General features: G+C 34.4%; 3 protein-coding genes across 4 annotated transcripts; all 3 read right to left on the reverse strand.

Moving 5' to 3' along the window:
• Positions 1-504: 504 nt before the first annotated feature.
• On the reverse strand, positions 505-9,302 carry LOC132184293 (histidinol-phosphate aminotransferase, chloroplastic). The gene is made up of 10 exons (XM_059597870.2): positions 9,080-9,302; positions 8,699-8,962; positions 8,129-8,212; positions 7,793-7,947; positions 7,568-7,665; positions 7,258-7,366; positions 6,258-6,415; positions 2,743-2,885; positions 1,734-1,874; positions 505-872 (listed from the first exon to the last, which is right to left on the reverse strand). Exons 2-10 carry the CDS (start codon positions 8,954-8,956, stop codon positions 741-743), a joined length of 1,278 nt encoding a protein of 425 aa, XP_059453853.1. The 5' UTR covers positions 8,957-8,962; positions 9,080-9,302; the 3' UTR covers positions 505-740.
• A 3,592-nt stretch (positions 9,303-12,894) lies between these two features.
• On the reverse strand, positions 12,895-13,593 carry LOC132184049 (uncharacterized). Its single transcript, XM_059597528.2, has one exon. The coding sequence runs from the start codon at positions 13,491-13,493 to the stop codon at positions 12,969-12,971; it is 525 nt and encodes a 174-aa protein (XP_059453511.2). The 5' UTR covers positions 13,494-13,593; the 3' UTR covers positions 12,895-12,968.
• Positions 13,594-16,931: 3,338 nt separating this feature from the next.
• Positions 16,932-25,202, reverse strand: LOC132183980 (putative magnesium transporter NIPA4). 2 transcript variants are annotated; one of them, XM_059597457.2, is made up of 9 exons: positions 24,547-25,197; positions 23,616-23,672; positions 21,813-21,903; positions 21,576-21,736; positions 21,300-21,427; positions 20,922-21,059; positions 19,836-19,928; positions 17,258-17,363; positions 16,932-17,162 (listed from the first exon to the last, which is right to left on the reverse strand). In XM_059597457.2, the coding sequence occupies exons 1-9, from the start codon at positions 24,719-24,721 to the stop codon at positions 17,056-17,058; spliced, it is 1,056 nt and encodes a 351-aa protein (XP_059453440.1). In that variant the 5' UTR covers positions 24,722-25,197; the 3' UTR covers positions 16,932-17,055. The 2 variants fall into 2 exon arrangements, 1 of the variants encoding a protein (XP_059453440.1); XR_015912833.1 differs by lacking the exon at positions 16,932-17,162 and adding an exon at positions 18,012-18,098 and having other exon boundaries at positions 17,276-17,363; positions 24,547-25,202.
• Positions 25,203-27,029: the final 1,827 nt, after the last annotated feature.

Raw genomic sequence — 27,029 nt, forward strand, 5'->3', positions numbered from 1 at the left:
AGATTTGGGAAAATATGCTGTGTCAGCAAAATTATAGCCATGTCATAGTTAATGCAGTATCATGTTTGTAATTAAGCAAAAAAATGATCAATTTAATTGATGATTAATGACAGGCATGTCAACCAAAAACTCTTAATTATTTTACCAATTATGAATTGTCACACCAATTTGAAAAACAAATTCTAATAAAAGCTGTAATATCCAAAATATTTTCCTTCTTCATTTGCTCTTGTAATCTAGTATTATGTACTTGCAAAGGTGAATGTACCGATCATAGCACGCAAATCAATGTTTTACAAAAGAATAATGTTAAAATTCACATTTTTATCTCGTAATATTGATGTGACAGTCCAAACTAACCCTTGGATAAATCCTTTCAAAACAAAAAATTTCCGAGAGTTAATTAGAGCTGTCATGTCAGTATTGTGAGATAGTTGTGAAATAAAAATACAAGATATTATTACTCTTTACAAAACATTTACCATAGAAAAGATTGGTACCCTCTTGGCATAAGGAAAGCAAGCATATAAATAGGATTTTATTATCTGAAGATAATTGAGCCTCTGTTGTTATGTCTAGACAAAAACGTGTCATTCAGCTTCAACGAGAAAAAGAAGGTATCGTTCACTTTCCACAATCAAATAAATATTGTGGTTTAAAAATGTAGATTCAGTATAGAAGTCGCAATTTCAAATTTGAAATCTGCTCAATAAAAGGATGCACCTGCACAGTTAAAAGTATTAAGACAGGCGTGTAAGGCACTTCATCAAGGCATCTGTGTGTTCAGGCTTCCCAACAGATACACGCACATAACCCTTCAATTCCTTCTTGTTGTAATGGCGGATCATTACACCCATTTTTGCAAGGTCCTCCTGTACGAATATAAGATTATCACAATTTTTTATATTGGTGAAAGAGATTCTTCTACGAACCTCCGACGTGCTACATCTAGGCACACGAGTGTACAAAATGTATCTAATAATTCAGAGGGAAAACAAAAATAAAGTATACCATTATCTGGATTGAAATATGGTGTACTAGCTCTTACATGGGCTGTTCATTTTAAATGAACGACAAAACTTAAGAAAGAGAAAGAAGTGGCTTGCAGTGCACGGGATAGTTGTTGGGGTGGCCGAACTACTTCCTTTGGTCATTGGGGTAGTTCAGCCACCCCCAAACCACCCTTTGGGAGTGGCCAAACTTCCCCTTGTGGCCAAAGGGGGTGGAAGAACAGTCACCCCTTGCACTGCAAGCCATCATTCGTTCTCTTTCTTTTGTGGTTTTGCGATTTGGGCCCTTCATTTTAAATGAACAGCCCAATGAGAGATTTTGCACCCGGTGAAATAACCAGATCTCAATCCCCATTATCTACATTTTAGTCCATTTTCCTAGCAGGCCCATATCGATCATAATTTTGAGTAGAAAACTTCATCCGAAATTATTTTGCAAACTAAATAGCAACATAAAGTGAAGGACACAAACATTGCCCTGTCACAAACAAAATTGAATATAGTATTGTCTCCAAAAATAAAAATAAAAATAAAAATAAAGAAAAAGAAAGGAATTATCTTGACAACTACACCAACCAATCAAATCTAACTCTATATAATGGATTACACACACAAAGACACGCAGAAATGTATGACTGTTAGTCTATACAACGCAAATATTGGATTCAGAACTATAAATCTTTTCACATGGTAAAGTATGATATAAGCGAGAAAATTACGCACCTTCAGTTTCTTAGCATCGATTCCAGATGCAACCTCACAAAGAATGAAATTAGAATAGCTTGGAAATGGATTGAGAAATGGCACTTCCTTGAGAAGATTAAAAAGCCTCACCCTTTCTTGTACCAAAGCCTCTTTCACTTTCTGGTAGAGATGCAGATTCATATTAGACATGGCATTGAATGGAAGTAGTACTAATTTATCTGTCAAAAATGTGAGTGGTTGATGCATATTATTACCAAAGTCCTAGCTGATAGGTTGTAAAGAAGATTATTTCCAAGCACTAAAATGTGTTTGTCAGGGTGGGAAATATTTCCTGATTACGTTCTTATAGCTATTGAGTGCTTGGATAGTAGAATCAGATTTGGTGTTTCATGTGTGCTTTGCAAGCTGGATATTGAGAAGGCCTACAATCATGTCAACTACGAATTTCTTTTGTCCTTGCTTGGGAGATGTTTTGGGGAGAAATGACGTATTCCATCACCACCAAATACTGGCCAGACTTGTTTCAATCCCTCAGCGATTTACAAAACTCTCCCGTCACTTCAACCCTTAACCAAGTTCACCCAATACACTGTGGATCATCTTCTTCTACATTGTGAGATCACTTATGCTTTGTGGAGTGCTATCTTGAGTGGTCTTGGGTTAGCTTGGGTCATGCCTAAAAGAGTAATAGACCTTTTCGCTTGTGGGATAGGGTATGGCAGTAGTCATCAATGTGCAGTTGTGTAGAAGTTGGTTCTGTCCTGCCTATGGTGTCTTTAGAGGAGGAAAAATAATAGATGTCTGAAAATCGAGAGAGGATTGTGGTGGAACTAAAGTCTTTCTTCTTTAAAGATCTTAATTTGCTTAGTTTTCCTGATTTTCTCAACTTGTTGTCTTATTATAGCGAGGTATTTCTCTTTTATACTCTTTGTGTGCTTGGGTTGCGCCTTTTGCACTTTCAATGGTAATCATTTACTTACAAAAAAAAAAAAATGGGGAATACTAATAAGAATAAAAAAGAATTAACCTCAAGATATGTGGGATTCTCCAAAGCTGCACAAGCAGATACTTCAGCAGCAACTGAAACATTATAAGGTTGCTTTGCTCTCCAAAGATATTCGATGATGCTCAAAGGAAAAGCTCCATATCCAACACGAAGTCCAGCTAAACCTGCACCAATTGTTCATTTGCAATTTAAGATTCTGAACATTTCACATAAAGAAAAGAAGGAAAAACATATCCAAATTTTTTTTTTAAAAAAAAAGTTAATGAATTTAATATGATAAATAAACCATTGGATAAACATTTGAGGATATGACTAACCTCCCATACCAAATACAAATGCATAAATCCAGAAAATTAAATCAACTATCAACTAAAAATGAATATGATTAAAAAAAAATGAAGCACAAAACCCACTACATAAATATGCTACATCACAAGGTGCCCATTACTGGACCAAACAATAAATGAGTTAAGAAAATCTATCCTTCTCGGGAATATGTAGCAACATTATACGATTCAAAATGTACATTCTTGCAACAAAGCTCACACAATCATGCAAGGGAAAAAGTTCATTAGTAAAAATAAACCATCATTCCTTCCATTCTATAAAGAACCCAAGTTGCTGATGTTACTCACAGTTCTTTTAAAGATAAAGGGTATTGAACTAACACTGATGAAATGATTTTATCTATGATACATGTTACATCAATAGGTAAATTAGTTGTCCTCCAGGGTTTGTACCTGCATTTCAAATCTCAAGCATGAGTCACAAGTGACTTTCATAGAGGTGATACAGATAGACATAACAAGTTCAACTAATGATGATCCATGCTCAGCACATTGCGCATGCAACAAGATGTTATGAAATGTTTAAATACAAAAACTTCTCAAAATTATGGTCTAACTTTGACATGGGATCTAATTTAGATCCTCCATAGCTACTCAAGCTATTATTGAGTTTTACTTATTTGTTTCTTTACATTAGTAAATCTTCTACATTTGTTTTACAGGAAATGGGCTCTAGTTAAGGCCCATGGTTCTTACTTTGGTCAAGTTATATATTACTGGGTCTTTATGTGTTCTTTCCAAATCTCCTACTTTTAATGTTTGGGGTGCATATGGAGGGAAAGAAACAATATGAATTTCGATAATCTTGAGAGGACTTTGGAGTAGCTCAAGTCCTATTTCTTTTTTTTCCCTCTTCGCTTGGACATCTGCTTATTTAGCTCATTTAGTTACTAGCTATTCAGATTTCCTTGCTCTATTTTCTCCCTAGTTTTAGGCATTCTCTTATATACTTCATGTGTATTAGGGTTGTGCCCCTCTATACTTTTTGATATATATAACATTACTTATATATATATATATATATATAGGAGTAGCCAGAAGGTAGCAGCTTATAAATATTGTTGAAACAACTCCAATTCACCAAAGATCAGTATCTGACTTTTGAGAATATTTCAGCACCCATCAATGAGATGTCTATAGTATCTCCTTCTCCTCTTCTTTAGTATCCTCCACTTCTGTAAATCCTATAAATTTTAGAACCCCAATTTTCATGTACTCAACCCAAGTTACTAGAAAGCTCTGGAAATAAGAGCTGTTTACAGTTAACTATTAACAGCCCAAAATAGCACCACCAAAGCTTGTCTTTCTTTCTTCTAAACCAATTACTCAGTTGCATCTTTACAAATTATAAACTCGAATAGTTTTCTCCTAACCTTTTCCACCATTAAAACCTAAAATTGGCAACCTCAAATCTATAAATGCCTGCAATATATCACTGAATGCCTAGCAACCTTTAAGCCATAAAAAAATGTTCTTTTAATCCCAGTTCAGATTATCAACTTAAGTATACTCTTCAACCCTTTAAAACTTCAAAAGCACATACTCCTCCTAACCGCCTACCATGGACTAAACTGTAGGCTGCCTTAATCAAGTTGGAAGTCCTGTCCTAAGTCACACAAAATCCATAACCAAATACATGTTTATATAGCAAGAAAATATTGGTCCCAAACCAGCAGCAAACAATGCGTATTGAAATCATGGATGAGGTAGCACATAAGGTCATAGACATGTGTCAAGAGCAGATAGCTACCATCTAAGTACTTGAAGTAAACATAATTCTACAAGATAAATCACATTAGCAATGGATGAGCATTAATGTGAAGCAACAGCATCTTCAGAGTCATTTATATAGGACATGAGAAAGGTCAAACTTAATGTCATTTTCCCTCCAGGTCATTACCTTGAAGGAAGCTGAGGAAGTTTGTCTACTATCAATGAGACTACCAAGTTAATAATAGCTACTATCAGAAGAGGTGACCCTGTGCAGATAAAGGGGTCCCCTCAATTTCAGTCATTAGTAACTTGCAATGTTTGAGTCACAGGTCATATGTGATCTCATACAAGATAAATTCCCTTGATAACAACCACCAATTACCATATCAATTAATCTTTGTTTGGCTTCATGATTAGTATCAGAATAAGCCAATGGTTTTGCTTCCAGCAGAAATCAGTACATAAAAGGCAGAAATATACACAAGGAAAAAATGAGATACCATACGAACAACAACAGCAATTACGAGATATTCTTGCTGTATTGGCTTATACTCTAAAATAAGTATAGTAGTATTTTATGAGCAAATAATAAATGTTATAACAAGAAAAAAAATGATAAATATGATTGGCAGCCAAAGGACATATCATAAACAAGAACCTAAAGTAAGTTAGTGTGCAACTATATATGTTTCTCTGGTGTTGCACATGATTTGGACATCAGTGATGTGAGGTGCTTTACAAGCCAAACAAATCCATAGATTAATTCAGGAAGGCAGAAATTCTGGTAGCCATTAAAGCTAGAGTTTGGTGGCATTTGACTGTTGCAAAACAGCCATGCTTTGATTGAACAAACAAGTAAGAAAAACAAATGCACAATGGTATTCATGAGTAGATTATCTTGGGTCATGTGCTATTAAAGACACTAACATACTCCTCCATCGTGATTAGCTTGCTTTTTAAGTATCTATTGAACAAAGCATAACAACAGGTATGTTGTCTACAGATAAAATTGACCCTTTTTATAAATTTTGCTTTGGGTTATAAAATCCCCTGGCAGATCTTATAAAAACAAAGTATAAAAAAAAAAAAATTTTAAAAAAATGTCTACCGGAAGACAAGTTAGGACCTTAATGCTGGGAAACTGCAAAGAAGAGATCTATCACCTGTAGATGAATGTAGTACAATTTTATGGACTTCTCTTCTCAGTTAAATATTTTTAAATTGGGGGACTTTTTAGTCACTGCTCTCATTCTATCCCAACTTACGTTTCTAATTATCCTTAACCCTAGAGCATATAATAACTAATTCAGATCAAATTTAAGAAAGATTTAACAGTTCACAACATAGAAGATAATAGATCTTTGCATTAGAAATTCAATAACAAGATCGATGCTACCAGAACAGAATCATATAGGCTGACATGCAAATTCCCAAATAATTGATTCTAAAGAAAAGGCGTTACAAATATTTACATACCAGCTCTTTTGCTAAATGTCCGAAGAACAATTAAATTCTCATGCTTCTTCACCCATTTCATCCTGGACTCTATTCCTGAAAACTCAATATATGCTTCATCCAGCACCACCAAGATAGGAAGCTCAAGGATTTTCAAAAGAGCTTCATCATCAATTACACTGCACATAAGTAGGATCGAAATATAACATCACAATCCGAATGTGACTAGAAAATAATGCATAAAGTTCAAACATTTTATGAATATAGTGTGCAGGCTCGTTAGACCAGCAAAACCATACTAAAGTAAAGAGAGAGTCCAAATTCTGAAACTCTGTCCACACAAGAAGAGGACACCTCTGTTAACCTCTTTCTCCTGCCATCTAGGCCCTTACACATTCTACAATAAGGCCTTCTCTGCAATTCATTACAGAGGTAAATAATAGAAGCAACCTTAAATTCCATGCCCCAATACAATGTCAGCATCTTCAGTTAACAACCCTTGAGGACAAGAAGAGGACACCTCTGTTAACCTCTTTCTCCTGCCATCTAGGCCCTTACACATTCTACAATAAGGCCTTCTCTGCAATTCATTACAGAGGTAAATAATAGAAGCAACCTTAAATTCCATGCCCCAATACAATGTCAGCATCTTCAGTTAACAACCCTTGAGAGAGCTAAAGATTGATTTATTCTGTCTAAAAATGGATGTCTACTACATGCACCAATATTAACCCAGATGTTAAAAGAATAGTTTATCTAACCATATCTCCCAACCCCATACTATGAACAGCTCTTGAATGGGTCAAAGCCTAAGCTCAGACTAACTAGTTTTAGAAGAAAGCTCTATGCAGATACTTTGACTTTTAACATATATGCCTTCAGAGGTGATCCTTCTCTTGAATGTGCTTGATAGTTAGTTCATTACTGGGCAGTAAGGTAAGGACACATTAGAGACATCAAGTCAATCATGTAAAGTAACTATGCCAAAAATACATTAAGAAAAGAAACAACACAGATTTACCTCCCATCTGGATTATTGGGAGATGTTAAAAATATGCATTTGGGTTTCTCTCGTTCAATAACATCTGTTATTTGTTCCACATTCAAGCTAAAGTCTGCCTTCCTTGGAACTGCAGAATAACATAAAATTGCAGGAGGTTATTCACATATGATGTGGCAAAGAAATGAAAAACAAAGCAGGCCAGAGAAATGACAGATGTTTAAGGACTCAATATTGGAGATAAACCCAAGAATTTACATCAATGAAAGAAAGAATTAGAAACTCCAAAAACTTGTGGAAGAAACAATAATAAAGTATAAAGTTTATGTACCTTTTATTACAAGTGCCCCATTAACTGCAGCATCAAACTCATACATTGTAAAGGTCGGAGGGCAGTCCACAATTTTGTCACCAGGATCAAGCACACATCTGCAGCATATATTAAATAACAACAAAATCTGTAAAAGATTAGGAACTGTTGACTGCTGTAGGGAGATAGACACTAACAGGCATTCTAATTTAGAAACGTATAAAGATACAAAATTCAAATCCTAACCGCATAATCAAATCAATGAGCTCATCCGCACCACATCCTGCAAGAATATAATCAGATTCAAGTCCTGAATCTTTGGCAAGGGCAGCTCGCAAGCGACGGCTCTCAGGGTCTGGATAGACATATGGGAACTTGATTGAGCCCAAAGCTTCGAAAACCTACAAACAATCTGAATTTTCTATTTAAAACAGAATGGGGTATTAACACTCAGAGCGCGTCTACAATCAACAGACTATTCTTCGACTTCAAATCTTTACACACTAAATAAATATTTCTTTAACATCTTTAAAATAAAAAATAAAATAAAATAAAAAAAGCAAAGAATTTCGTTTTTGTTACCTCGGGGGGAGGGCCATAAGGGTTTTCATTAGCATCTAATTTGATAATTTCCTCAGGCTTCCTTCCGAGCTGCGATGACAAAACCTGTAACAAAGAACCCAATTCATTTATCTGGACATCAAATTACTATTTCACATAGATTTCCACTCAAGTGACTCATAACAGGGCTTTGTTAACTCAAAGTGACAAAAGTCACGTGCAATTTGAAAAACATTATCAGTATTGACCAACCCCATCTCGAATAGAAACAAACACCATCATCTATGAAATTGATTGCCTTTTATTTTCAATTTTTGGCAAGTAAACAAACATTAACCATTTGCAATATCAATTATATAGCAGCCAGTTGGGTTGAAGGAAAACTTGGAGAACCTGTAGTAATAAATCCTTTTCAATTAGTAATCAATGAACATGATAATACTCAAAGCTGGTAGTTGATTTTGAACAAATATACAACTAAATTGAGAGACAGTGTAAGGGTTCCTAATTAAAGTGGGATGCCATTGTCAAAAAGCACAAATGGGTTACTCACCCACAAGGAAAAGAATGAAATGGATCGGATTATAGTACCTCGAAAGGCAAAATGGGCTGATAAGGAGATAATTTCCTCAAATGGGGTCGAATGAAGGAGTCACCGGTCAAGCGCTGTTGACCCTCATTGACATGTTCCATTGGAGGAACAATGGAGGCCATAGCAACGACCCGCCCGCGGTTTCCTTCGATTGAGCAACTGGGTCTCTGCGATTGAGGCACCACAAGTTGTTGAAAGCTGGTGTTGGGTTTGATGAAGCAGAGAGAGGAGGCGTTGTAGATGTCAATGACACCCATGAATCTCTGCACATTTGGAACCCAAAGCAATCACAAAAGAAAAAATTTAATAAAAAAAAAAATTAAAATTAAAAAGGGTCTGAGTGATAGAGATTCAAATACAGAGAAATGATTTGTTTTTACCAGAGCAGCCAATGACCCAAAGAAAAACCCCCTAAGCCCTACACAAAAGTGTCTATCAAGGAACAGACAGAAGTGGGCAAGTACTAGGTGGACACTGGTGAGATGCGATGCTCATAATGAGATGCGATGCTCATAATATATATATATATATATATATATATATATATCCTTGTCAGAAACCTCAAATTTGCAAAGATTTTGGTGCTTCAATATATATTTTCAATCATTTTGGCTCAGGGAAAAAAAAACAAATTGAAAATATCTAAAATCTAAAAGCTATATTAAAAAGAGGCCAGCTTCAAAACTATTTCTCCTTGATTATTTTACTTTGCACGATATGTAACTACCTTTTTACCCTTTATAAGCTGTAATAACTTTTAGTGACCCCAGATTTATTTTGGTGAGGAATAAAGGGTTTTATTTCGGGCTTTGTTGTCTTTTGGCTGGCCTCAATGTCAAAAGCGGCCGCCGCCGCCGCCACCGCACTTCGTCCAATTCAGTCACTAAAAATTGCATGATGAGATGTTCATATATATATATATATATATATATATGAAAAATGATAAAGTCCTAATTAATTTGTCCTACTTTTTTTTTTATTTTTTTATAACATGTCCTCACAAAGGGATTCAAACTAGTAACATCCGCTTCATTAGACGTGATTACAGCCAATTAATCTACCTCTTGGCTCTTGACGACAACTAATTTGACCAACTTAAGTTGAACTTTTGCTTTATTTTTTTATTTTAAAAATAAAAAAATAAAAAATAAAAAATGTGTAAACTAATAATATCTATTTTTGGTCCTTCTTTTATTTGGTATTTTTGAAAAAATAGAAAATGATATTTTTCTTCATAATAATGTCATTTTTAAAAAAAACAAATGACATTATTATGAAAAAAAAAATATTATTTTCTATTTTTTTTTAAATACCAAATAAAAGAATGATCAAAAATAGATATTATTCTTCACACATTTTTTTCATTTACTATTTAGTATTTGAGGAATACTAAGCTTACAAACACATTTTACAAAAAATACTTTTACAAACTGATATGGCACAACATGATTGGATATGAGATAAATTCAAATTTTGAGAAACCCAATCATGTTGTGTCACATCAATTTGTAAAAGGTTTTTTGTAAAATGTGTTTGTAAGCCTAGCATTTTTCTTAGTATTTTAAAATAAAAAATATAAGGCCAAAGTTAAACTTAAGTTGGGCAAATTAGTTGGATACATATCATTGCTCTCTCTCTCTCTCTCTCTCTCTCTCTATATATATATATATATATATATATATATATATATATATGCTGAATTATCAATTATGGACAGCAATCCAATCCCCAAATTTAGTCAAAAGGTTGCCATCTTCCTATAAATAATGTACAAATACAAATTATAAAGCTAATATGGCAGACCGGTAAGCTTTAAATCAACCCTTAAAAATAAAAATAAAAACTTTTATAGACCACATATTACACCTTCATCTCACTCCTATCTTACTAACCTAATGTGGTAGTACTTATTAGGGATAACAATTTGTGTTCGTTTCGAGTTCACGGATTATGTCAAAAAATTTCAGTCATTATGTCGCATATTGGATTTGGGTCGTGTTAAAGCATGAATATAAAGCTATATAGATCAACCCTAATCTGACCCATTAAATTAAACGAGTCAAATTCTTCAATTCTAATATTTTAATTTCGTGTTGAGTTTGTGTCAAGTTTACGAGTCGTGTCAAAAATTGCTAGTTCTAGTGCTTATAAACTCTTGAATTTTATTTTATTTTTACTAAGACCTCCCACATCCCTATGCATCAACTGGTCAAGTGCCAATATCGATCCACCTTTATGCCAAACACACAAGTGACTAATTAGAATTCTTAGTCCCTTATATTATTTTTCTAGGGAGAGTATACTTGGAGAAGAATAAGAAGTGATTTTGATATTGCTGGCCTCCTTAGCCAAGAACCTACACCAGCAGCAACATCAAACCTCAAAACTATCTCTGTAACTTTTCCATAGTTACAAGACCTCCCCTATGATTCACAGAATGTGCCTATTGTTAGAGATGCTCTCTGCCTTCTCAAACAGATTTTCGTTTGATACATTCACAAAATCCATGTCAGCAAGTGCGGTGTCTTTGCCACGTGGGCATGCAATTAAGATGATATAGCAGTTTAAATTATTATTATTTTCACTGTCACATCATCTTAATTGTATGATAGTCGTATAATATGCTTAATTTTCATTACCACATCATTCTAATTGTATGAGATACTCTCAACCTTCTCAAATAGAATTTCCTTTGGTCCATTCACAAAATCTGTTACAGCAAATGAGTTGTCTCTACCACATGAGTATGCAATTAGGATGATATGATAGTAAAAATCAACTTTTTTTTTTTTATAAGTATTGATCCATGATTGATTTTCACTGTTACGTCATCTCAATTGTATGACAGTTATATATAAGTCTAATAAATAACATTACTAATTAATTAATGGTGTTATTAGTATTGAGTTCATGTTTTATTTAATTTTTAAGAGTGAAACAAATTTTTGATAATTCAATAAAGACACATGTCACACAGCCATCTTTCAACCATCTCTTTTGGCAAATTCAATGGATTAACCATTAAATTTGTGGACTCATGTGAATTCCACACAAATTCAATAGTGGATTCATCCATTCACTATATGAAAATGGTTGAAATAATGAATTTTATCATTTCTCTTCAATAAGTGAGCTTTGCCCTAAATTAAGGTTAGGGTTTAGTGACTGAATTTATTTAAGTGTGATTTGACTCCAAATGATGCAAATTTGATGAATATGATTAACTAAACCTTGCCCAAATTGTTCTAAGATGAGACTCTTATTTTATTTTATTTTTTTTGTGGTGAGATTCTTTTCACCTTATTGTTGGCCACGGACTGATTCAGCTTGGGATTTCCTGACTCCTTTTTGTTCTTTGTTTGTTTTGATATCCGGCCTACATCACTTGGTATTGGGCTTTATGAGTCTTATGCTGCCATTCATGCTCAAATATTACTGATGGACCCATTTCCTTTAGTCAATCACTACAACAACAAAAAGGGCAAGTTAAGGACGCCCTAAAAGGCGACTCCCAGAGGCGTTTTTTTTTTTTTTTTTTTTGGACATGTCCGCACAATAGGGGGGAGATTCGAATTAGTATAGGCGAGGTCCCAGCCGATGGATCGTTTCACATTTTCTTCTCTACCTAGATCTATTGTTGTACTCTCATTAAACAACTTCAAATTCCTAATTCCCCACTACTTAGGGCGGTGGTTTAGTCACATCAAGGCAATCTTCATGTGATTAGGTGAATAATAGGGCTATTGTAAATCACCTTTATTCCTACTACTATCTTGATAGCACTGAATTAGACTGTAACTCAATTCCTAATTCGCTGCCCCTTCTACCGAATCTACCCTTTTTGAATAGGAAAAAAAATCCCTAATACCCCTTCTCCATCCCACCCTCTTTTTTTCTTTTCTATTTTTTGGTTCCCCTTCAAATCCTTTGTATTTGGTCAGGAAAAAAAAAAATAGAAAATGGGAAATAAGGCAGTAGTACTACCAAAGAACATTTGCAAGGTTTCTTGATTCCTTGGGAGAAGATGATGACAATGACTTGAGGTTGAGGGAGCTTTTTGATGGTCATTAACACAAAGGGCCTACTTATTTCTTTTTCCCCTATACAAGACGGCATCCCAGATTAATAATATCTAAAGCTGCAGAAACTGCTGTTTTTACAGCACCCAATAGCCAATATAAACTAAAAATTTATCAAAATTTTACCTTAATTTGTATATTCATCAAAGAATACTTACTGTACATATTTGTACATAAACATTGTGATTGATCAGCCTTTAATCTTGAGCTTCCGATGGGAGTTTTGCAGCAAGAAAAGCTTCTTCAACACCTTCACGATCACCACCATCCCTGGCTTCCTTGTTGAAAGCGCAGCTCCATGATTTTTGGAGGCTGTCAATGCCTTAACACACCCCAACTCCACAATATCTCTTGAAGAAGATGTGTTGGATCTTGATGTGCTAGAATTTCTTGACAATTCTTCATTGAAATCCTCCCACAACATGTCCATCTTGCGTTCTTCATCATCATCATCATCATCATCATCACTGGCCACTTTCCGACAACCTTCTACAGATGAAAAGCTCTTTCTTTGGCTGTACTTGATTTGTCTTGTAGCAAAACAATCTTCCGTGTCGTTTTGATGGTCTTCTCCTTTGGCTGCCCCATTTGGTGGTTCTTCATGGCTGGAATTCGGAGAGGCGGCTGGAGACAGGCGCCACATCGGCGGCGAATCGATGCTACATGGGGGGAAGGTGTCACCGGTTGTTGGGAAGCTGAAATCTTCTGTGGCCATGGCTTGGATTATCAGCTCTCTGTAGGTGAAGAGAGATGGGGAGAATAGGGGAGGGTGTTGCCGTGTTGGGGTTGGAAGCCAGGTGGTTGTTTTTTTAAGTTTAGTTCAACTGCTTCAACCAGACAAGTAGCATAGTTTTTGTTTATGGTCAATTTATTTAAAGAAGAATCTAGGTGGGGTTCTCTCTTCAATGTAGATTTCGCCATCTTAAATTATTAGTTAAATGATTAAGATTAATAAATTCTATATGTTTTAAGGGCATTCACGTCCGGCTGAACTAAAAAACACTTTTTATTTTTTTTAAAGCGCCTAAATCTGAATCACCATTTTACTTGTCACTTTTACTATTTCATTTCAAATATTATTTCTTTGCTATTCCCAAAGATGAGAGAGAGATGGATTGATTTTCTTTATTAATATAAATTATGCATTATTGAGTTATATTGCTCACAAATTTTCCGAGTACTATAACAACTCAACAAATATTTAACTATTTTAGCTAGTCAGCAGTGAAGCTTTTTAGAAATGTTTTGTGTACTCTAAGCTTTTACGATAACTGATAACATAGTATGTCTTTGAACCCTGTCTTTGTAATTCACCTCCCATTTTAATTAGATATTTTATGTGTTGGGTGATTAAATTCACCATTTTTTTATCAATTTAAGCTTTCGTAATAACCGGCTCTGAAGCTAATACAAGTTCAATAAAATGATAATCCTTGTCTAAAACTAAAATGTTTGTCAATTTTATGTCTTCTTGATAAAAGCACATGTACATGTTTGTCAGACCTTTTCAACCTACCCTCCATCATATGCAGATTGAAAATTAAAACTAATGGTAGATACATACATATTGTTTATTGTTGCTGATAAAAGATAAGAACAGTGAACTAAAGATATCTTCAGTACCAAGAAAGAAAGAAAAACAAAAACAAAAAAGCACCCAATATGGTAAAAGTGCCACCTAAATTTCATGTGAATGAAAAATTAAGCTACCTTTAATCACATTCTTTCCAAATGGTACGCAAGTTTTTTCAAAATTTGGAAAATGACTTGTGGGTCAAGATAGACCTGATTTTTGTGTTCACGAATCATGATTCACTGATTTGAGAATTAGGTTAATTTCTGAATTGTGCTGATATGGCAGAATTGGGTAGAAGCAGCCAAACCCATTTTCGGGAAATGGGGACACCTCATCTTCCTCCGGATTGATTGGGAGGATCCCCATCTCCTTCTGCTAAAATTTCCACAGCCCCATTGACAATCTTGCTTTGAAAGGGACTCTTCTACAACTTACACACTTTCTCTTGACAGCTTTCTATGGAACCAATTGCTTTCATAACCTAGCAAAATAGCCCTTTTATCCACATGTTTTGGGATTATTATTTTGGGAAATTTCAGAAAATTCCCATGAATTTTCACTCATTTTAAAATTACTCCTCCTCAAAGTTTAAAAACTCTCAATTAAGGGTATCGAACTTTCAGAGTGTGTTTGGCAAACAATACTGTTCATGTTTGGTGAGGAAAAAAATGAGTGTAATAATTAGTATAGAAAAGTAAAAAAGTAGTATTGAAAAATGAAATTAAAAAAAAAAAAAAATTGTTTTATAGTAATTTTGTTATTTGAATAGTAATAAAAAGTAACTAATGTAATATAAAAAGTGAATGATGTAATATAAAAGTGAGAATATTTTTTTTGTTTTTGTGGGAATGCTGGTGTTGTTTAACAAACAATGCCTCAATTTCTTTCAGTTACCCTATTCCGTTAAATCTTGTCAAATTTTCAAAATATATATTTTTTTTATATATATAAAAATAATAATAAAATATTGCAAAGATGTTGCAAATTTGTCTTTTTTTCTTATGAAAAAAATAAACACATAAATCTTTACAATTTTTTTTTTTTTATTTTTTTTGAAAATTTTGACAAGATTTAACGGAAGAAGGTAGGTGAAAGTAATTGAAAGTTCGATACTCTTAATTGAGAGTTTTTAAACTTTGAGGGTAGTGTCAAAACGAGCGGAAGTTGTCATCAAGAGGTAGATCAATCGGCTAGGACCACGCTTAATGAAGTGGAGGTCACTAGTTCGAATCCCCCTCCCCCCTCTTGTGCGGACATGTCAAAAAAATTAAAAAAAAAAAGAAAAAAAAAGTGGAAGTTGAGGAGGATTTTGTAAAGTTTTTTTTATTATTATTATTATTATTATTTTTTCGTTGGACCGAGTAATTAATTAAGCCAGTTGTCTTCTACAGTTCTACCCGAATTATGAGTAGTGTAGAAGTCGTGGGTAACATGGTATGGAGGGTGCAGTTATGATGGAGTAGACAAGAAGGCGATGAAAATGACAAAGTCAGTGTTGAGTCTTTGGATCAGCTGCATGTGCCAACCAAGCATAAATATATTTTGCTTGGCCTGAGGAATTCATTTCAATGGGGGCCATGCTACATTGGTAGGTTGCTTAATTTCCCCCCTTCGATCTGGCCTATCAATTATCATGCCTACTCCACGTTTAAAGAGAAAATAAGCTCAAAAGAAAACCCATAATTCCTTTCAAATTTTGCTCACACATACCTCGTTTTTTTCAGATGAAAATGGGGGATAATAGTATGAAGGCAAATGCAGTGTGCATGAGCTGCAAAAGGGTACCCTTTTGAGAGGAAAAATGGTGATAGTATGAAGCCAAGAATTAACTTTTTATTTAAGCAAAAAAAAAAAATAGTAAAATGACAAGTAGCACAATTTTACTGGCACTGATGTTTTACGCTATCAAAATCTGATGAGTCAAGTGTATAAAATTTAACTGTAAGGACTATTTTTTTTTATTTTTTTTTATTTTTTATTTTTATTAATATCTCGGACCTTTGAGTTTATTTTGATACCACGGGAAACTAATTGCAAATCAAGTAAATAAGCAAGTATAAACTATAGAAAGCATTTTTTTTTTTTTTTTTAATGTAAACCTCACCCAAAAAACACTTGTAACTTATAAAGTACAAACATGAATGTACAAAAACAAACACACTTTTGACTTTTTCTTTTCTTTTTGTTTTATGCTAGTTCGTTGCTGAGATCAGGTCGATGGACAATGATTCCTTTGGAAAAAGGTTTACTTTAATGCATGGTCATAAAAAATAAACTTAAAATAATAAGCTGCCACTAAAATATACTTGAAGAATTATAGTCAATTTTGGTTTTTTTTTTTTTTTTTTTATTGTTCTTGTTATTGGCATAGAAAAAAACAAAGAAGAAAAAGATAAACATGGTCTTCTGTGTATCTCAAATGATGCCTCTCATGATTTCTTTGTAACTGAAGTAAAGGTACACTATAAATCAATGTGGGGCTCGCAAGGAGAAAATGGGCGAGGTTTTTGTCTGTATGCATGAACAGCAGCCAAAAGCAAAAATTCCTATCAATCCAAGAGAATTTCCTTCCATCTTTCTTTCGGAAGAATATACAGGTATAGCCAAATATGTTGATAAAAATACAGGTTGATGGCTACAGATCCTCTTCCAGAATGAAAGCTTATAGATAAACAGCAGACCAATGAATCAAAGAATACATCTACTGTGATCTCAAGGATTCTTGACACCGAAGAGGGCTACTTTCGAGTTCGAATTCATCTACTTCTATGTGCTTAGAAAGGCGCACAGGGAGGGTTGGTGATGAACCTGTGAAGGAAAGAGCAATTTACATATCAATTATCCATGGTCTAGGAAATCAAAAGGGAACAATAAGTTTGCAGGGAAAGACACTGAAAACCCACCCTCAACCATGTCCTTTGTTTTGTGAAGAAGAAAAGTCCCAGAAAGGATTGTCACAAATCCACACATCTCTGTGACTATTTGAGTTGGATTTTGTCTATCCCAATCCTGTATTGAAAAGTGCAACACCCTTATTTTGACAGATTAAGAATGTGGTAACAGGCTTAACTGAAAATAGTGTAATTAAGAATAAGCATGTGAAATTCAAGAATATGATATTGTAAATCTTAATTCATCACCATGCCCAGAGAGAAAATAAGACACTTAAAATAAACTCAAGGAAAACCCCCATAAAAATTCTGTCCAGCATGTTGTTTTTATTTCTTGAAGACATATTTGCATAATAGGGTCTAGAAAATGCAAAGGGATCTCCCGAGAGTCTCCCAAGCTAATAGCTTAGAGATGGGTGCCACGAGAAAGAACTTATCAAGAACAAAAGAGAGGAAAAAAAAAAAAGTAATTGATTCCCTTTATCAATATGATGATCACCAGGACTTGCTGCAATCTAACCAGCTCGGCTATAATTTTTAGTCCTCCTCCTAAATCAACATTGTTCGGGTAAATACCCACCAACCAGATGCATTCAGAATAAACCAACCAATGTAGAATAAAACTTCCTCAGCTCTATCTAGTTACTAAGAACTAGCTGTAATCAGAATAACATAAAGATAATCAGTCGTTTGCTGTTTTGTCACGAGTAGATTAGACGTAAGAATAGTTACAGGAGCCTCTGAAAACTGAAAGCTGGAAGCACACCTCAAAAGTAAATAGCATGCTCTAAAGTTGAATTGCTACACAAATCCATACTTCCTTTTTCCAAATTCACCCCTTTATGAAATTGTGCTGCCAAAAATTTACAACCATAATTAGTTTTTTTTTTTCTTCCATTAGTGAATATTAAACTAATAGGAGTCTAATTCACAAGTTTAAAATATTAAAATACTACTAAGAAACCAGAGATAGTACCTAGTGCTGTAAATGAACCAAGATGGGCTAAGCCCGATAATAGGCTTGTTCCAGACCATTAATTTATAAAATGACCGGAGCTCAAGCTTTAAATATACAACTTGTTTCCTTTAACAAGCCAAACGCAAGCAGGCCCATGCTCAGCTCGGTAGGACTTGTGAAAATTGGGCTTTGTATTTAATATTAGTATGGAGAATAGAAATGGAAGACAGCAAGCCAAACTGATACCCACCACGGCAAGAATACTGGCCACACATTTAAGACCTTATTAACTTCATCAAGCAGGAACTATTATTTTGGTTTCTTTCTTATTTTTTCCTTCTATAATTTTGGTTGTATGAGATTTGTGCAGATATTTCCCACTTCTCTTTTAGTGTTTAGCTTATCTGTGAGATTGCTTAGATAAGTCATTTCTCTCTTAAAATCTTGAATCTCTCTCAAATTTCTCTATCTAAAGCTTCAACAAAATGTACGTTAAGGTGTTTGGTTTTTGTTTACACCTAAGTTTCTGATGAAATATGAAGAGCCAAGCTTTTTGAGAAGCCAAGCTCAAGTTTGGCTAGGCATGGTCAAGCCAAGTACAAACAAGCTTAGCCAAACTTGGTTCAAGCTCTACCAGGTCTAAACCTTCACTCGGTATTCATTACAAATGCTGTTTCCTATGCACTATGCATTGTTCTCTAGGGCTGGGCAAAACCTGCCCAATACTGACCTGACCCGAGGTTACCAACCTGAGCCAAGCCATTTGGTAGGCTCCCAACAGGCCTCGGTTTGGCCAGGTCGGGTCAAAATTCGGAATCCATTTTTCAAAAAACCAAATTCCAACCCAAGGTTATAATAAAAATAAAAACAAATATAAAATTTGGGATATATACATATCCACTGCAATGGTTAGCGGTCCTTTCCGCCCTCCCACGAGGCTTGACCCCTCCAAGCTCACCTAGCAGTCCTCCCTCACCGTGAAGCTCACTAGCCTCGCTAGCTCCTCCAGCTTCGATATGATCTTCGACACCAGCACGCCAATACAAACCTTGCCTCCTCCCCTCCCTCCTCAAACAACCCAGAGAGATTGAACCCGTGCAAGAACAATACAATGTCGAACACGTTTCAAGCTCGCTGGTCTCGGCAATGTGCTCGCCCTCCTACTCCAACTCGAACTCGTCTCAAACCCAGATTCTGATTCCAATTCAGACGCATCCAAGATCGAATTTTCATCCTCTGCAGCCTCCTCCTTCCCGACATTGCAGACCTTATCATCCTCTATCTAAAACTTGATGTTTTTGAACCACCACCTGTTCTCCATTAAGGGTGGCTGTCACCTACACCTCCTTGCTCTGTTAACTTTACAACTACCTCAAATAGTTGAGTTATTTTTTCCCTTCAAGCTTTTCTTCATTTCAAATGCAAGGATGTCATCAATTCCAGTTGAGTAGCATACCAAAGTACTTTATGCAGAACTAGCATGCACTTGTTTAAGCAAACATTAAATGCAAATATTTTTCTCAAATAAATCTAATGTTTACTGCAAGCATTAATTGTTAACAGTAGCAGCTTACCGTAAATCTAATCAAACAAATATTCTTATAACATTTAAAAAAAGAAGACAGATATTACCTTAAACATGATTACACTAGCCAGAATGGTTAACGATGTAAACATCACATAGTATATAGGTGATACAACAGCTGTGTTGAATGTATCAAGAGCCTGCAATTAAAAGACAATATTAAGAAACATTTCCAGTAGGAAACATTAAAGTACCACAAGCACTAAAACAGAATAAAGCCTAAGTTGAGTTCCTATTCTTTTTTTCTTTTTCTTTTTCTTTTTTTAATATGAGTTTATAAATCCATTCTCTTACAAGGCACAATTCAGTTAACAGGTTCATGATCTATGAAAATCAATGAAACCAATTACAGGTTCTTTTTTCATTTATTTTTTTGGAACATCAATATTTCTTTTAATTGAGAAATAGAGTAGGATGGAAAGCGTAGAAAAACAACAATATGTGAGTAGAGAACCTACTAGATACCATTGACTCTGGTTTCTATCAGTGTCAGATTTTGAACCAACCAACAGCATATGAAAGAGATACTTTAACTACTGAGTTAGGGATGGTGAATAATGACAAATGGAGAAGAAACTAAGTAAAATGGAGAAGAAACTACTCTATGGATCAGAACAAGCAATTTCAATTTTTTCACAATAAATCAATCTTAAAGGCATTATGATCTTAATACATTAATTTGTGTGCTCAAGTTAAAATTACACTATGGAATTCCAATGCAGTTGTAGCATAAAATTAGTGAACGATTTGGGAATACTTAGATGACCTGAGGACATTGAGAGATTGTTGCTTAGTAGATGGCATTTTAATGTACAAATGATCACTTCTGTAATTTCCCCATCCAAAACGCAGGAGCCATCACCGCTACAAGTGATACAGTATCGAATAATTGACATTTAACGAAATGGCAGTGCTTTTACATTTTATTTGTAATGATGATCACACAAATTAATAGTGATGACAGCCACCCTTAATCATTGTTAACCATACATAAACAAAGTTCACACATATCACAAGTGCACCTCTTAGACCAAAAACATGGCAGAAAAAGGCAGCATCCATAAGTTTGAAGGAAATCAATAGTAAATGGTAAAGAAAAAAGTGAATTTTCTTTCTCCAAAGATGTGCATTACCTTGTTTAAATAATTCATTTGAGTGATCACACAGGTAATCACAACCACAGTAAATGCCCACGTTTGGGGATATACTAACTGATTCATCCCAGAGAATGTTAACTTTAGAGCAATTCCAAGTGCTTTCACACTCATGACCTGTCAAAGTGTTTGTTAAAGTCACCTTAACAATAGATAAATTTCAAAGAATAGCAAAACCCATAGAGAAGAAAATCACGTTTCAGAATATTCTCACATAGTCTGCACAAAGTTACATCTCCACCCTTGATTTCAATATAGAGTACAACTATGGTAACTGTGGTTTGACAGGATGTAACTTTGTGCAGAACAATGAACAGTTAGCATCTTTCACAAGGAGGACAACAACTGGCTACATACCGACAACGAGCCCACAAGTGAACAAACCCCAATGTACACCATTATATGCGTCTGGCCATACTGTGGCATAAAATAGATTATGATGATGAACACTGCAGCTATCACCAAGGACGCATACAAAAGAAAGGCTGCAGGTCACAAATAAAATAATGAACTTATTAGGTTTACAACATGGTTAGGTAAAACTTTTTAAATTATGATTGTGCAGGATATAATATCAGCTAACATTAATGGATAAAAGAATTTGCAATTCTTTTTCTAAATGTAAATGTCTACCTGGCTCCGTTGCAAGATCCCATACTTCCGTAACAGACTCAATCTCACGTTCTTGAGGAGCATGTAGAACAATTGTTGTAGAACCCACAACACAAAGAGCACAACCAAGAACCCCAAAAATGTGTAGTTTCTCCCGCAATATTACACGTGCAAGAGCAGCACTGTAAGACAATATAGCAGTCAGCAGTTAAAATCAGTCAAATTAAGAGAAATAGCCATACAAGACTTTCCTCATACCTGATAATAATACTGAGTGCACCAAGAGGGGTGACAAGAATAGCTGGTGCAAATGCATACGCTGCAAAATTAGCAATTTCCCCGACAATCACTGCCACAATGACATCACCAAATTAGGATGTGTATATTGCAGTCAAACTTTTGCACTTAAAATTTCAAAGGCAAGTATGCAGGCTTCTTAATGATTAGAAATGCTTGTAAGTATATAGCAAAAAAGGAATGAAGAAGATGGAAAAAGATATGACATTGAGAAATGCCAATAGTAAAATTAAATCAAAAGAAAACAGTGGAAAATGATGTACACAGCAACAAATAATATTATTTTCAGCCACTAGAAAATAAATGACAAAACCCACTTTAGCAGAGGAAACGACAGAAGAAAGTTTTTCATGTACAGCTTTTGCATAATAATGTGTAAGATATAGAAATCCACATATTAAACCAGAAAATGTGTAATTTTGATCAGCAAATTACAGGACATATAGAAGCACTAACCTTCAATAACCATTAGAGGATGACTGTTGATCATTCACAAATGATATTGACCAAATCAATTTAATAAGACTGGTTATTACTTATCAAAAAATATTGACCAAATCAAACTTTTTATTACATTTTATTTTATTACTTTTTAAAATTGGCATCTCTCTTTTTGGTAAAAAAAGTTCTTTTTTCATGTTGGAACAAGAGTGATAGCATGAACAGAAGATTCTTCCTTTGGGCAGATAAAAAAAAATTAAAAAAAAATAATAATAATAAAAAATTAACATGATGATTTCCAGAACAGGAAACTTTGGATGATGTGAGTATAAGATGGCTGACTATCTTTTCAATCAGATTTTAAGTGCTGATAAAATGCCTGATGAGTGGAAGGAAAGCACTCTGATGCCTACATATAAGAAAAAAAATCTAAAGTTGCACAAATCAATGTGGGATTAAACTTATAAGCCATGCAATGAAACACTGAGAGAAAGTGATTAGGTATAGGTTAAGATAGGAAACAATATTAGCAAAGAATCAATTTGGTTTTTTCCTATGTACTTGGGATGTGCTTTTTGTGCTTTTCAATGATATCTTGTTAACTTATAAAAAGAAGAGTTTTATGCCAAAATGCTCAGCTATTGAACCTATTTTCTTATTTAGGCATCCAATGGAGAAATATATAGAAGTGTGTAAAGCTCTACATATAGCTTTTTTATCGATTTAGAGAAAGCATCTTATAAGATACCTAAAGGTGTTTGTCCTATATACTCCTTGTGTACCTGAGTGACGCTTTTCGCTTTTAATGATATTTCAATTACTTATAAAAAATAAAAAAAAGACGATACCTAAAGAAATAGTATGGTTGATTTGGAAAAGAACGGAATTCCTCTACAGAGTGTATTTTGTGTGTGTGTGTGTGTAGAGAGAGAGAGACATTGGAGCACATCATAATTCTATTAGTCAGTCCATTGATGTATTTTAGTTAAGTGATGCTAGGAGTAGTACAAATTTTACAAACATTCGGCCATAAACCTAGGTGATTAATTCTTAATGCGCCAAGTGTAATGTGTGATACCACTAGTTATGCAATCCGTGCACCAAATTCACAAAGAATGTCTCTATGATACACATAGCTTGACAATAAGCAGTGACATCAGTTTCAAGAGAAAAATGATGATTTCAAATGCTCATTTACCATGCATTCCAAACTACACTAAATTGATCAAAGTTAGGAAAATCAATTCTCATAAGTTGGCGAACTGAATTCTTACATGGACATCTAATATAGCATAACCAGTGTAAGCCATTTAGCAGACTCACTTGTTATCATGCCAACCCACCAAAGCGGCTCATACAGATAAGAATAGCCTCCAACACCTGCAACAAGTATTAGAAGATTTAAATAACTCCACACTGTATAACACGTACTGAAACACCATGACAAAACATTCGATACATGGCAGGCATAAAAGTAAAATCAATCTCATAGCATCCAAATACATAAGGCATTTTGTGACTTGGGCAGACAAGAATGCAAGAACTGGAAAGAGAAATCAGACACTAATACACATGTGCAAAATTCACTACAATTGTTCAGATACAAATAGTTTCCTTCGCACCAGTGTTTAGCTATGCAAAACCAGTCAGACTTGGTCAACAAGCTAAAACCTAATAGATTCTGCACAAGCCTACAGATACTAAAATAACATTCATTGTGACTAAGTGATTTAGTATCCAATCAATACTGACAACGTGTATCTCAATGAAAGAAATGCATATATATATACACACACACACACACACATAAGTTAGTAAAATCACATAATGCTAAATTGCTAATCTTCAGCCGAGGCACGCAGTCCTCCTGGTAAGAACTCGAAAGCTTCCACAACGAACACATAAAAGGACACCCATCAAGATACATACCAAACACCCAAATAAAAGCCCTTCAAGTTTTATAAATTTTGAATCCAAAATTATAACGTGAGTGTAGAACAGCTAAACCCCATCTACATTAACATAATTGTTCATTCTCTCAAATGCTAACCAAATTCACAGTAAAACTAAACCCAATACGAAATAGGAAAATCCAAATCAACCCATGTCCTTTCAACTGGTTTCAGTGAAGTGACGATCAAAACAATTAAGCCCCATCGAATTCTACTCGAAGAAACCCACATCAAACACATTACCCCCAAACAAAAATAGGAACGCCCAACTGAACTCAAAATCAAAGAGAAAACAGCCAAACCTGCCCTGACCCCGGAAGCGCCAGCTTTCTTCAAGCCCTTCTTCTTGACAATGAAACTGGCCCCAATGAAGATGCTGGAAGAGAGAGCCAAGACCAATCCCTTGATGTTGTCCGAAGACATACCCTTGTACGAGTCAATCCAGCTTCTAGACCCCGAACCCAGTTCAGTCGCCATAGCTCCAAAGGCCCGTCCACCACCACCACCGCCGCCGCCGCCAAACCCAACTCTTCCTCTTCCTCCTCACAATGACAACAACAACAACAACTCACAAAACCCAGAGCTTCCATTCCATACGAAAAGAAGCCATGCAAAACTCAAATTCCTCCTCTTATCATCACCCCCTTCTTCTTCTTCTTCACAATCCCACTGCTCCAAGCACTCTCTATCTACCCTCCAATAAAGCAGAGAATTCCCAGCTTATGGATCTTGAGGAAATGAGATTGTTGATCAAGATCTACACAAAAGAGAGTAAAAGAGAGAGTTTTTACAGAGAGAGAGAGGGAGAGAGAAATACTTGGTTGTTTAATATGGTTTTGAGATAGATAGATCGGAAAAAGCACAAAAGTGTGACAGAGAAACTGTCTGCGAATATGTATCTCTTCACCTTTTTGTTTTCTTTCTACGTACGAAACGATGATTTGGGTGTGATATGGGCGCGGTTCAACCATTTTTCTTTTCTGTTTGTTAATGCGTGTTCCATTTTTGTCTTTTTTAATGTTATATTTAAGGTTTTTTTAAAAAAAAAAAAAAAAAAAAAAAATTTGGTTCGAATAAGTATTTAAAACACAAAATTTAAAACTTTTCACCTTTATATCATATATCATGATACATTTTTAAATAATAATAAAAATCTTTTAAAAAGCATTAACAAACAAAACTTAAGTCCTCAAATGGTAGTTCAATCCGCTGTAGATCACACCTTATGAAGCGGATGTCACTAATTTGAATCTCATTTTTCTTGTGTGGTCATGTCACAAAAAAAACAAAAAAACAAACAAACAAACAAAACTTAAATATTTTATTGCTTTAACATTTATATTCCTTAATAACTAATACAATACTATATGCATATGAACCTATGTATTGACTTACTTAATAACTAATATAAAATTATATACATATGGAAGTACATAATAATATATAGAAGTGCCATAGGTCCATATACATCTATTACTATATTAGTTATTAAGTGACGACAGTATAGTACTATAGAATTGTATGATAATTCTATATATAGTACTATATAATTCCATATGTATGTAATACTATATTGGCTATTAAGTAACAATAGTCAATACATATTAATATGTAAGTATATGAAATAATTTATGTTATAAATTATATCTTATAGATATATGCTATAATGTTTGTATACAGTATTCACAACAGACTCTATATATGTGGTTCTCTTCCTTAAGTTTATAGAAAAAATGTCAAAAAAATCACAAAAAGTTACCAACAACATTATGATCGCTACAGTACAAGTATAAGGTTGTACTGTAGCAATCATTGTGCTAAAAAAAAAAAAAAAATCTCATTCTCTCTGTCTTGAATCATTAAAAAAGTAGAGAAATAAAGAACTAAACAAATAAAGAAGAGTAAATAAATGATATTTAATTAATATAAGGAATAATAAAGGAAAGCTATTATAGAGTATACATAGATATGAAAGTAAAAAGTAGCTTTGATCATTAAATGTAGGAAAAAAGTAGAGAAGTGCGTTCATCATTAGGGAAAAATTAACTACATCTAAACATGCATTAAAGTTTAACGCAAACTCAAACTCATAACTTAGATTTACAAAAATAGAGCTAAAACAATACTAACGTCACTAAACAAGCTAACAACATGAAACCGTTAAGGTAGACAAGATGTTACATATTAAAGGGGAATAATTAAGGTTTTATCTTTCTTTCTTTCTCCGAGCCTTCTCTATTTCTCACTTTAGAGTTAAGAGGATAAAAAAGTAACCAAAGTGGGAGGTCTAGATGTAAGGATGAATTTACTTATAGACCTCTAATGGCTGTCCAATGGGGTTGAGGTGTCCATTTAAAAAAAAAAAAAAAAAAAAAAATTGCTTGACACATTATTAAACGTTAGGGTTACAATGTCGAACGTTCGCCATCTCACTGGAATGTTTGCAATCCAATTCAAACATTCGGACTCAATCGTTCGATGTTCCAATTGGACGTTCGGTCTTATAGGAATTCTAAAAGGTTAAAAAAACTCCATCGTTCCACACTCAGTCCATACCAATCTCAATTATACCAATTGTGAAATATTTAAATCAAGTTAAACATCAAGGTATTACAGTATTCAACGTTGGTGATTTGGGAGAGCACTGCTCCCAAATGGACAATATGGCTGATTCCATACAAAGGGAAAATTTAATAAATAAATAAATAAAGAGAGTGGAATTGAAAAGAAGATCTTGGAGAGGATGGACCAATGAGAAGATAGATGGGAGTTTTCCACAGTTTGG

The sequence above is a fragment of the Corylus avellana genome, chromosome 7 (genome assembly GCF_965113065.1).
Source record: "Corylus avellana chromosome 7, dhCorAvel1.hap1.2, whole genome shotgun sequence".
NCBI lineage: Eukaryota > Viridiplantae > Streptophyta > Magnoliopsida > Fagales > Betulaceae > Corylus > Corylus avellana.